The 13,466-nt window shown below is 42.4% G+C and overlaps 1 protein-coding gene across 4 annotated transcripts in view; it reads right to left on the minus strand.

Annotated features, from left to right (window-relative positions):
• Positions 1 to 13,232, minus strand: part of LOC149441641 (AP-1 complex subunit mu-1) — a 106,956-nt gene extending 93,724 nt beyond the window's left edge. Inside the window, exon 1 of one of the 4 annotated variants that reach the window (XM_089657089.1) lies at positions 13,059 to 13,232. In XM_089657089.1, coding sequence (XP_089513215.1) covers positions 13,059 to 13,100 — 42 coding nt within the window. In that variant the 5' untranslated portion in view covers positions 13,101 to 13,232. The remainder of the gene's footprint in view (positions 1 to 13,058) is intronic. The other 3 variants (XM_089657090.1, XM_089657087.1, XM_089657088.1) reach the window with 3 other exon arrangements.
• Positions 13,233 to 13,466: the final 234 nt, after the last annotated feature.

A 13,466-nucleotide genomic window follows, 5' to 3' on the forward strand; every position in this document is an offset into this window, starting at 1 on the left:
TCTATACCATAGTTTGTAGACGCTATAACTTTCACACAAAGCAATCAATATGCACTTATTGAGATTTTTTTTTTTTTTAACCAAAGACATGTAGCAGAATACATTTTAGCCTAAATTTATGACTGAGTTTACTATATATTTTTTATAGCCGAAAGTAACAAAAACGTTTTTTTTTGTTTGTTTGTTTTAATTTTCTGTCTTTTTTTTGTTTATAGCGCAAAAAATAAAAAAAGCGTACAGGTGGTCAAATACCACAAAAAGAAAGCTCTATTTGTGTGACAAAAAGTATGTAAATTTCATTTTGGGTACAGCATTGCATGACCACACAATTACCAGCTGGAATAGTGCAGCGCCGAATAGCAAAAAAAGGCCTGGTCAGGAATGGTGGGGTAAATCCTCAGGAGGGCAAGTGATTAAAGCACCCAGACAGCAAGAATAAAAAAAAAAAATTTAAAGTGGCAGAGGTTATAACCCTTCCCTACTACAACCAAACTGAAAAAAATGTCAAATATAAAAGTGAAGAAAAAATTGGGATACATTTATTCATTTCTGTATGCTAAATGTGGTTGAAACACTCAAAGCCAAAATTTGAATCTTTGCAGTAGCTGAATTAAGACCACTGTCATGCCCTGCTTAAAGAAAGTAAAGAACGTTAGCAATGTTAAGATGTTCATAAGGATTATTCTCTTGATGGCAAAAGGCACAGAAGATCTTCCTCTGGCAAGAACAGATGACATACATTGCAATACATACTTTTGGCAACTGCATCTGTAAGTCATCAATGAGTCCTGGTTCACACTGTCACATTGCATGTGATTCGCACAAGAATCGCACCGCATTCCTGTTCAAATCACATGAGATTCTGTGCGGTGTGGCTTGAGCCCATTCATTTTGCATGCTCAAATCGCACCGTATACACACAAATGAGATGCAGGCACCTTTTTTTGCCGCACTGTGATCACATGGGGGTTCACACCCATGTAATCTGATTCGGTAATTGCACAGCGTTTTTTGACCTGTTTTTGGAGTGTCATTAGCTTAAAATTGACACCCGCAGCAATCGCATGAACACAGTGCGACTGATGAAGTGCAGGAAACGCACAGGAATCACTGCATCAGTGTGAACCTAGACTGAATCTTTGAGAACCAAAATGCACCTAAAGGTTAGGATTCCCCAGGGACCTTGCAAAAAACCTGAGAAGAGGGCTAAAGTTTAAAGTCTCAACTTCAGGTTAGAAGATTTTTACACTGCAAACTTCTTTAAAAAAAACTAGTATGATGCCGAATCATAGCAGAGCAGTTCTTAGGCATGTAAACAGTATTTTGGATTTCAGCAACTATAAATAAGAATGTTTTTCAAGCAAGAAATTACATTTTAAGGTCTAGTTCTAATGTGACATCTATGCAAATATTAAATGAGGCAGAAATTAGTAGGGAAGCACAGATACTGGTACCGGTGTTGGTGCCGATACCAAGTACTTTCATGAGTACGCATACGCATGAAAATACTACCGATACTTTGCGGTGTGATTTGCGTTAATGGACGCAAAATGCAGAGCAAAGATTAGCATGCGATTTGAACAGGAATGCTGTCCAAATCACATGTGTTTTCCCCACTGCTCAGCAGCTGATCAGATGCCGTCTACCTCCTCTCCTACCACTGACACTAAGCATGGGATGCCTGCAGGGAGGTTTCCCATACCACTACTGTGAGCTATGACAAGGCTGGGTTCACACAGGAGCAGTGGGGAAACCGCATGTGATTTGGATAGGAATCACATTTCTGTTCAAATTGAATACTATTCTTTGTGGTTCAATCTGCGTCCATTAACGCAAATCACACCGGAAAGTATTGGTACTCGTACTTGACTGAAAGTATCGGTACTCGTACTCAACGATAAAAAAACGATATCGGAGCACCCCTGGAAATTAAATTTTCACAATTAAAACCCAACGGGGAAATGAGTCTGACCCAGCTGATGCTTATGATGGGACATCTCTACCAGAGCCTTCAATACAACTAGGTCTGCCATAGAAAAGACAATTGGGATGTATTGCTTTGCCAGGTAAGCAAGTCTATCTCATAAGTGATCTTTGTGAATTTCCTTTTTTTTTTTTTTTTTTAAATTTATATATTTTTTTAATTAAAAAGGATTAGGTCTTATAAGTGTCCGTTATGCTTTCTTTTATAGAAAGACTGTATGCTCATACACATTTTACTATGCTCAGGCAACCCAAAAAAATTTGTTTGGAATGTGTTAATGTTACTGGGGGGAGGGTCTGTTGTCATGCAGAAGATGCACCAAAAAAGTATGTACATGTGTTTTGCATGTGCATTTGATGCGTTTCCATTGAAGTCTATGGTACAAAAATCACAATCTGCTGCGGGCAAAAAAAAGGCCCTGACCCTTTTAAAAAAAAAAAAAACATAGAAGCTAAAAACACACCAGAGTGAACCAGACCCATAGCAAATCATTCTAAATGGACTACAGTTTCTGCAAAACGGAAACTGCACTGGAAACCACACAGATGTGAACCTAGCCTTAGGGTCCTTGCACACTTGTGTGTTTTCACAGCACGCCTTCTCTATAGGTGATGCACTACAGTGTAATTTAATGTGGAAAAACCAAAGCATTATATAGTAATGCACATACTGTGTTGTGTTCCATTGTAAGAAAAGGGTGGGACACTTTTTTTTTTTTTTTTTTTATCTGTTGTAGTGCATTGGCAGCCCATCTATAATGAACACACTGCAATGGAATGTTTAGAGTTCAACTCTGGGTAGGAGAAAAACATTACTCTTGCAGCACCCCCGCCCGCCCCTACACTACAAGGATTAACTGCTCATTAAGTCTAGGGGTTCAGCAATAAAGAGTAATACTTGTCTTACTCCATCAGTGCCACCACTGCAGTGAAGCCTCTTCTGTAAAGCCTGGTACACATGGTAAGTTATTTAAAAATAAATAAATCTGATATCACAAGGTCTCTGTACTAATGATGTGACGTTAGTACAGCGAACTCCCCGCTGAGCTTTTGTGTTCTGACAGGGGTACTGCCCCCACCAGAACACACTGGTCAGTGCTCACAGCCACTGGCTGAGAGCGCTGATCGGATACCGATTAACTGTTGGTTTTCCAGCAAGCTCATTCAACAGAAGCCAGCTGTGAGACTGGCTTCTGTCAAACAAGGACCTGTATACACAGGCTGAATATCGGCCAATTATCTACCGTACTTGCTGATTTTGTCTGATATGCAGCCCGTGTGTACGGGGCTTTAGGCACTCCTGAATGCAGTTGCATGGCTACCTCTTCCATGTACAAAGCAGGGATAAGAGCCTTGCTGTGTACATTTTACAGATCATCAGTGGAAAGTGCCAGAGCGAGAAATGAGGCAGGTAATACTGCCCCTTCCTCTACCCCATAGACTTTTACCTTACAGTACAGGGGGGGGGGCCCACTGCAGAAATTTGTTTTTCTCCATCCTGGAGCTGGGCTTTAAAGGCTAAGTCCACCTTTTAAGCCATGTTGCACCTATATATAGTGTGTAACATATAACATGATGCCGAGCGACCTTTTACCCTTCTCACCAGCAACTTCTTTTAAATAATTTGCAGCTGTGTATGGCTCTGTCCACTTAAAGCGGTATTAAACCACAAAAAAAAAAAAACACAAAATGCCAAACCTAAAGCAAATGGAAACCTATTATAAAATGAAAATATATGCTGTACAATATAATATAAAGAGTAATCACAAACAGACTAATAAAAGTCCAAGTGTGACAGTGCTCTCAATATAATGTTCTCGTGCTTCCATGGACAAAACAAATGCTCCACTCCATGTGCTTCTGGTGTCCCCACATAGACTGACACTCACCATAGGAAACTGACCTACTATTGCTAGTTAGGTCATGCTGCGCTTTTGGGATAACACCGTACCGGTCATGTCACATCCGGTCAGTGGAACACATGCCTCTTCCAGTATTGGAACAGTGACGGCCATCTCCCCCCTACACAAGCTGTATATACCTAGTGCCGGTTCATTTAGGCACTGTAGCAAGTGAGTGGAATACTTTTATTTGGCAATTTTAAATAAACTGAATGGATTTTCTATGTTTGTTATGAGCCCTCTCCCCTGCCATCTTCTTTCTTAAACGGAGGAACACCACATGTGGAGGACCGCTGGGGGATAGTGAACAATGACAAGAAAAAACACAGGGGTTATCCTGAAAGCACAGCATGACCTAACTAGAATTACACTCTAGGAGATTCTGCCAGAAATGTCGGGGTACCAATATTTTTGGCCATGCCTGTATATTACAAGGATCTGCATGACTAGATTCAAATTGAATGTTGTTTATGCAGGTCCTTACCTAGTTTTGGTAATCTAAAAGTACAATCACACTAACACGTATGGCGTTTTCAAGTCCTTCAGCAAATCAGTTCATATTTTGCCTGATTATTTCTGACTGCAAACTGCATGTTGCTCTTCCTTTCCAGTCTTCATTGCAGCTGCTACTACCAGACTTCCAGATCAAACTCTCCTCATATATTCAACTCATTCAGGGCCTATTCATTGTGTGTAGTGGTAACAGACAAATAAATGCACCACAGTGGAACAACTCCAAGCAAAAATAAATACCCTTGCAGTGCCCCCACCCACTGCAAGAGTTAAATGTTTGTTAAAGTGATATTAAAGCTTCTATTAAAATAGCAAACATGTTATACTTACCTGCTCTGTGCAATGTTATTGACAGAACAGCCCAATCCTCCTCTTCTCAGAGCCCCCCAACAGTGCTCCTGGCTCCTCCTTTTCGGCGGCACTCTTGTGGGCTCACTCCCGAGCCTCTCTGTCTGCATCTATTGACACTCAACTCAGCTCCCCCATCACAGAATTTGATTGACAGCAGCAGGAGCCAATGGCTCCCACTGCTATCAACCTGCCCAGTAGGAGTGCACTGAGACAGTTTTTTTTCTATCGGGGAGTACGAGTACTGATACTTTTGGTAAAGTACTCGTCAATACCGATTACCAATATTTTCCAGTGCGATTTGCATCTACACAAAATGTAATGGTGCAAATTGCACCGCAAAGATTAACATGCAATTTGAACAGGAATGCGATTTCTGTCCAAATTGCATGCAGTTTCCCCACTGCTCCTGTGTGAACCCAGGTTGACATAGCCTGAGTTCACACAGAACCAGTGCAGGGAGTTTCCCACAGAGGAAAGTGGGAATGTATACTGTGGTGGCAGATGCTCCATATTCTCAGTGATAAGAGAGAAAGCAGCGGGGACTTGAAAACTCCGCCGCTTTATCTCCTCTCCTTGCAGCGATGACAGTTCGGGCTAGAGGGCTTTTGATTGGTCATCACCCTTCATGTGGACAGACCAATCTGATGCTGTCTAGCCTGTATTTTTATTGCAGCAAGAAGAGGAGAGAAAGCCACTTTGCAGGTCTGGGGATTTGAAATCCTTGCAGCTTTCTCTCCTCTCCTTGCAGTGATAACAGTACAGGCTAGGTGGCAACTGTGGTGCTGACCAATCAAAAGCCCTCTAGCCTGAAATGTCATTACTGCAAGGAGAGGAGAGAAAGCAGCAGGGATTTCAAATCCTCGCCGCTTTCTCTCCTCTCCTACTGAGAATATGGAGTAACTGCCTCGACATCCCCACACGCCCACTCTCTTCTCAGCATGGGAACAGTGCAGGGAGGTTTCCCTCATCACTCCTGTGAGAACTTGGGCTATGACAAGCCTGTATTCACACAGCAGCAGTGGGGAAACCACATGCGATTTGGATAGGAATCGCATTTCTGTTCAAATCGCATGCTAATCTTTGTAATGCACTTTGTATTGATGCAAATTGCCCCGCAAAGTATCGGTTTCCAGTATCAGAAGCATTTTCACGAGTATGACTACATGTGAAAATACTCAGAATCAGCGCGGATATTGGTGCATCCCTACTGCCCAGTGAGAAGAAAGAGCAGAGACAGCTGCTTCACTCGTGCACATTCTTGGGTCGAGATCAGGTAAGTATAAGAGGGGACAAGGGGATCCTCTGGCACAGAAAGTTTTTTACCTTAATGAATAGAAAGCATTAAGGTAAAAGACCTTCAGCCTTTACAACCACTTTAATTCTAAGAGAAGGGGAATGAGATAGATTACTTAGCAGGCATCCTCCATCTGTGTGACCGGTTCTTACAAACTATTCTCTATTGCTGAGGGACTGCCTACAAACCACTTGTCACTGATAATGTATTTAATCTGTGGACCAAAAAAATGCCTTCCTTTATCTTGGCATCAGTTATTTTTGTAAATAGCTGTCTTAAATAAAAAAAACTTAATTTCCTTGTTCATTGCTTTCACTAAAATTTTAATCGGTCTATGTCATGTGAAATGAAGCCAAAAATATCTGTCGGGTCAACCCATGATTCATGCTTTTCTGTCCTGTAACCAATTTCTTTCAGAATGGCCATTTCTTCTTTTTTTTTTTTTTTTTTTTAAATAACTTCTCTTTATTAGAAATTTCAAGCTGTAGTGAAATACAAAACAGAGCCTTGGGGCTCATAAAAAAAAAAGAAAACAATACAAAACTCGTGCAATAACACATAACATCAACAAACTAAACAGTTTAACAAGTACTCATGGCCTACCATACAATCAAAAAATCTCAGGAGGCAGTACTTCAGTAATGAAATGAAAGGGACCCCTCAAAGGACATAGAATAAGGATTACTAGATAGAAGAAGCAAGTCTGAAGGACCGCTGCCCCATAATTCAATAAGGCCCAGAGTAATCATAAAACACTTAACTAGGCTTTCTCCCTAAGCAGGAATATAACTATCAACTAGATCAACTTGTGAAACAGCAAAAGATGCAGAATTCAGCCAAATGTTCTACTTCTTGTGGACAACCACAGGAAAGATATTTTGCTTTATAAAGAGGAATGACTAAATCAACCAAAGCCTTCCAATAGTTTAGGGTGGGGGTCCTCTCAGGCTTCCACTTAGCGGAATAGCCTTCCTGGCATAGAAAAGCAACAACTCAAAGAGGGTTCTCACCACTCTAGCAAACGCTACACACATTCCAACAGTCCTTGGAATAGGGATAGTAGGTAAAGCAGAAAAAACTGCATTACCACCAACCTGTACATGTGGATAAACCCGGAATTTGTGCATAAAGTCAGCAGAATCACTCACACATCTCCAGCATCGGGAAGAGGTACCAGGGTAAATTCTGTGCAGCCTCTATGGTGTGAAATAACAGGAATGTGCAAATCATATCGCTCGACGCCCAGGACATGCAGTTCTGGGAGTTGGGCATGTATTCTTTTTTTTTTTTTTTTACATTTAGGCTCCGTGCACACTAGTGTTTTATTTTAAGCTAAAAAAAAACGCTGGATGAAAAAATACAGGTAATAGCATTTTTTAGCAGTGTTATTGTAGCATTTAGGAGTGTTTTATTAGCGTTTTTATAGTACATATAGAAAAAAAAAGAAAAGGCTAGAAAAAAAGCTGTTAGTGGCATTTTAGGAGTGTTGAGCATTTTTTTCTGCTTGAAAAATGCTTCAAAAAACTATACAAAACAGATTTCTTCCTTCTAGAAGATAAAGCTCGAAAACCGCTAATAGCATAAAGTAGTGTGCATGAACACATACAGTGGGGCAAAAAAGTATTTAGTCAGCCACCAATTGTGCAAGTTCTTCCACTTAAAAAGATGACAGAGGCCTGTAATTGGCATCATAGGTAGACCTCAACTATGAGAGACAAAATGAGAAAAAAATCCATACAATCACATTGGCTGATTTGGAAAGAATTTATTTGCAAATTATGGTGGAAAATAAGTATTTGGTCGCCTACAAACAAGCAAGATTTCTGGCTCTCACAGACCTGTACCTTCTTCTTTAAGAGGCTCCTCTGTCCTGCACTCATTACCTGTATCAATGGCACCTGTTTGAACTTGTTATCAGTATAAAAGACACCTGTCCACAACCTCAAACAGTCACACTCCAAACTCCACTATGGTGAAGACCAAAGAGCTGTCGAAGGACACCAGAAACAAAATTGTAGACCTGCACCAGGCTGGGAAGACTGAATCTGCAATAGGCAAGCAGCTTGGTGTGAACAAATCAACTGTGGGAGCAATAATTAGAAAATGGAAGACATACAAGACCACTGATAATCTCCCTCGATCTGGGGCTCCACGCAAGATCTCACCCCGTGGGGTCAAAATGATCACAAGAACGATGAGCAAAAATCCCAGGACCACACGGGGGGACCTAGTGAATGACCTGCAGAGAGCTGGGACCAACGTAACAAAGGCTACCATCAGTAACACACTACGCCGCTAGGGACTCAGGTCCTGCAATGCCAGTACATTTCCGGGCCCGTCTGAAGTTTGCTAGAGAGCATTTGGATGATCCAGAAGAGGATTGGGAGAATGTCATATGGTCAGATGAAACCAAAATAGAACTGTTTGGTAGAAATTCAACTCGTCGTGTTTGGAGGAGAGAGAATGCTGAGTTGCATCCAAAGAACACCATACCTACTGTGAAGCATGGGGGTGGCAACATCATGCTTTGGGGCTGTTTCTCCGCAAAGGGACCAGGACGACTGATCCATGTACAGGACAGAATGAATGGGGCCATGTATCGTGAGGTTTTGAGTGCAAACCTCCTTCCATCAGCAAGCGCATCGAGGATAAAAAGTGGCTGGGTCTTCCAACATAACAATGATTCCAAACATACCGCCCGGGCAATGAAGGAGTGGCTTCGTAAGAAGCATTTCAAGGTCCTGGAGTGACTAAGCCAGTCTCCAGATCTCAACCCCATAGAAAACCTTTGGAGGGAGTTGAAAGTCCGTGTTGCCCAGCGACAGCCCCAAAACATCACTACTCTCGAGAAGATCTGCATGGAGGATGGGCCAACATACGAGCAACAGTGTGTGCCAACCTTGTGAAGACTTACAGGAAACGTTTGACCTCTGTCATTGCCAACAAAGGATATATAACGAAGTATTGAGATGAACTTTTGATATTGACCAAATACTTATTTTCCACCATAATTTGCAAATACATTCTTTCCAAATCAGCCAATGTGATTGTCTGGATTTTTTTTCTCATTTTGTCTCTCATAGTTGAGGTCTACCTATGATGCCAATTGCAGGCCTCTCTCATCTTTTTTAAGTGGGAGAATTTGCACAATTGGTGGCTGACTAAATACTTTTTTTCCCCACTGTAGGATAACACTATTTAGCTTCTAGGAGCAGAAAAAAAATGCTAATAACAGCTTCTAGGAGCTGTGTGCATGGAGGCTTAGCCCTACTGTGGGCAAGCAGCAGTTTTTATTAGTTTCGTTTTAACACAGGCAGTAAGGAAATAACACCTCCTAGCTGCCTGTAGATCTCCTTCTGAAGAACAATCCACCATGGATCGTATTTCGGAGGGGCAGCAAAGGCTGCTGCAAGTGTAAACAAGCCCTTAGGCTGGCGTCACATCTATGCATGTCAGGAATGCACACAAAATCGGATGCTTTTATATGTACAAAAACGCACTGCACCCTTACAATCACTTTAAAGGATAAGTTCACCCTCAGGAACATGTTACATGTTCCACCCATTTTTAGGGTGGAACATATAACATGTTCCCATTACAATAGCTGCCGCCCACCCAGACTTCTCCCCAAACTATCTGTCAGATTTGAAAACAGTGCTGCCGTGCGGTGCTCCGCCCAGACGGCCGCATCGTTCATTCACAGACGTCCGTGAATGAATGAACTGCCTTACCGGCTGTCGGCTCGTAGTTTTCAAAGAACTACCATGGCACCGTGGAGCACCGTGTTAGTTCATTGAAGCTACCTGTCAAAATATCTGCTTGACCATACATCCTGTACAGCAAGCAAATATTCTGACAGGCCTGCAGGAGACCTGCATGGCATCAGCAATCTACTGATCGCTGGTGCAATACTTTCCAGGCTCCTGTAGAAAAATTAATAAATGCACATTTTTTTACCTGCAATTTTTGTCTAAGGCTTGGTTCACATCTGTGCGGGTGGTGCTGCTTCGGGACCTTGCACAAATGCCTGCAGATGCACCACCCACACAGAGGAATGGCACGCCACCTGCACTGGAAATCGCAACCGTACTGGGAACCTTGTTTCCTGTGTGGGCTACAATTTCCCAAGTAGTGCGGGGACTTATTCCCTGCGTGTCCCGGGGCACAGGAGTCCATTCAAATAAATGGGCTCTCGTGCCCGCGCAAATCACGGCCCGCACATATGTAAACCAGGAGTTATCCTTTAAGGTAAAAAAAAAAAAAAAAACCTTCAGGCTTTAGAACCACTTTACTCACTTTCCGCCTGGCCTATAGTAATATGATGGCAGGGCGAACCTCTCATCCCTCCGGGAAGGCATCATATGACGTCTTTCTACACGTGGCCACAGGGCCCCGCTGTGGCTACATCTGTCACCAGCTGTGTACCTCAGACAGAGCCAATGACAGATCTGTGTGCCGGCCCCGTTGCCAGTACCATGTCACCTGCTTTGATCAATCATAGCAGGTCACATTACAGTTGTATACAATGGGTGGCTTCCTTTCATGCCATCCATTGTATACAAGTGTGCCTAGCTGTGAATGGTCACAGTGATCACATGCACAGGCTGGACCAGTCACATCCCATCTATGTCATGTGATTAGCCGTGGCCAATCACAGCTGATCACAACAAAAAAAGCTGAATGAATCGATTTCATTCAGTTAAATGCTTGCTTCTAGCAAAGAAATTCTTTGCTATAAGCAAATTGTGTAAAAAAAAAAAAAATAAATAATGATCACTTCCCCAAAGTAGTACAATTTTACTATGGTAACATCATACTACTTTGGTCATAGTGCAATATGAAAAAAAAAGAGAAAAAAATGTAATACAAAAAAAAAATTTTTTCGTACTGTCACCAGTCAGTGTGCCTGATCACCGCCACACCAGTTATATGACGCTGTACTGCACTGGTGACAGTATGTAAAAACAAATTGTGAAAATCAATTTGATTAATTTCTTAATTTTCCAAAAAATGACAAAAAAATTACAACTTCAAAAAACTCTTATGAAATACGTCGGACTGTCTACTTTGCAAAAAGGGGTCATTTGGGAGCTATCTGTACTGTTCTGACATTTTTGGGCCTCAAGAAATTAGATTGGCCGTCAGTACTTCAGGATGATCAATTTTCAGATATATCCCATAATTTGTGAACTCTATAACTTTCCTACAGACTAAATAATAAGTACTGATTTGGTTTATTTTCACCAAAGAAATGTAACAGAATACATCTTGGCCTAAATTTATGAAGAACAATTATTTATTTGCAAACTTTTATAATAGAAACAAAGAAAAACGTGGGGGTTTCTTTTTCAAAATGTACAGGTTTTTTTTGTTAATTTAGCAAAAAGTAAAAACCCCAGCGGTGATTAAATACCACCAAAAGAAAGTTCTAGTTGTGTGAACAAAATGATAAAATTATAGTTTGGGTACAGAGTTGCATGACCATGCAATTGTCATTCAAAGTGTGAGAGCGCTGAAACCTGAAAATTGGCCTGAGCAGGGAGGGGGTAAAAGTGCCAAGTATTGCAGTGGTTAATCAAAGTATTTTTTTCCAAAAAAATATATATTCATTTTTAAAAACTGCGCATTTCGGTTTTCAGCCAAGTGCATTTTGAATTTTCGTTACCAGAATTTTCATTTTGGTGCTCCACTATTTAGAACCACTTTAACCAGTTGCCGACCACATATAGATGAATGACGGCTACACCGCGGCCGGCCAGTTCTGGGAGGGCGTCATATGACGTTCTCCCAGAATGCGCTCTCCTGTACGCTCCCCGGGGCACACACCCGGCGATCTCCGTGATCGCTGTGTCCTACGGACACAGCTGATCACGTGATGTGGTATAAGGCCAATCACAGTGGCTTTTTACCACGTGATCAGCCGTGTCCAATGACACGCTGATCACAGGGAAATGCAATTGCCGGTTCACGGCTCCACTTTCCTCACGCTGTCAGATCGTGGGGAAAGTACTGCCAAGAACCCGCAGTTGTCAGAGCAGGGATCAGCACCGATCATCAGGGCACAGATGATCAGTGCCCTGATGATCGGTGTCCAGCAGTGCCACCCACCTCTGCCCATCAGTGCAGCCCAGCAGTGCCGCCAGTCAGTGCTGACTATCAGTACCCATCATCAGTTCCGCCTCATCAACGCACATCAGTAAAGGAGAAAAATTACCTGTTTGCAAAATTTTATAATAAAAACAAAGAAACTTTTTTCAAATTTTTTCTTTTTTTGTTTATAGCGCAAAAAATAAAACCCCCGGCGGCAAGTAAATGCCACCAAAAAAAATCTCTATTTGTGAGAAAAAAATTATAAACATTTCATATCGGTACAGTGTTGCATGACCGTGCACTTGTTATTCAAAGTGTGGCAGCGCTGAAAGCTGAAAATTGGCCTGGTAAGGAAGGGGGTATAAGTGCCCAGTAGGCAAGTGGGTAATGAAACCCCCATGCATCTGCGTTTGTGAAACTGCATGGTGGCGGAGCATCACGTGGTCAAGAGCGTCACATTTTTGGAAAAATAAGTCAAGGACTTATTTTCAGCATTTCTCATGTATAGGGAAGCCCATTAAAATGGATGGGTTGCACTGCACACGATAAACAGGAACATGCGATAAACACACGGAAACGCGACCACGCCTGGTCGCACCTGTAGGGGTGAACCAAGCCTTAGCTCTACTCCGTGTGATAGAGCAAGCTTGCAATGTTCTTCAATAGCCACATCGATAGATTAGGATGCTGTGAAGAAATGTGTGATCTCTACAACTACACTGAACCATAGAGAGGGAGAAGAACGAGGAGCATTGTTTGTTCCTATCGATTACATGAGTGTATGGGATAAGCAGGTTATGTACGGGCTCCTCCATATGGCACCCAGTGTGTAGTATCTGGGAGGTGAGGGCCCTCTACCAGCAGGTACAGCCTGCCTCCTTCCTTCCTTCCAGTACCACATCACACAGCACACTCAGCGGCCTCACCTTCCCCTTCAGGTCCAGCACGTAGACGGCGCTGGCCGACATGTTTCCCCGTCTAAAGCCGCTCCCAAACGAACACACTGCTTCTCCTCAGCCCCGGCTCATCCCCGTTATACTTCTCTATAGCGGTCCGTGCTGACAGGAAGCTTAATCACATCCCTTCCGGGCATCACTGTCATTCGTTTTCCACTACCAAGATGGCGGCGGGAAAGCGTTACTTGTGGAACTCATAATCCCACAGAAAGATGGCCGCGACAAGGCCGCTTCATCGTCTCCTTTTCTGGGACTCTAAAAAAGAAGAGTCATAGCTGGCAGCCATAATGCATTTTTGTACCCAATTATTTGTCTTTCCTCCTCAGTAATCTGTCGTTTTGGTCCAATGCACACCTGCCGCTTTTGTGTCACGTTTGC

This window comes from Staurois parvus, unplaced genomic scaffold (assembly GCF_062004578.1).
Source record: "Staurois parvus isolate SC_StPar_1 unplaced genomic scaffold, SC_StPar_1.0 ptg000964l, whole genome shotgun sequence".
NCBI lineage: Eukaryota > Metazoa > Chordata > Amphibia > Anura > Ranidae > Staurois > Staurois parvus.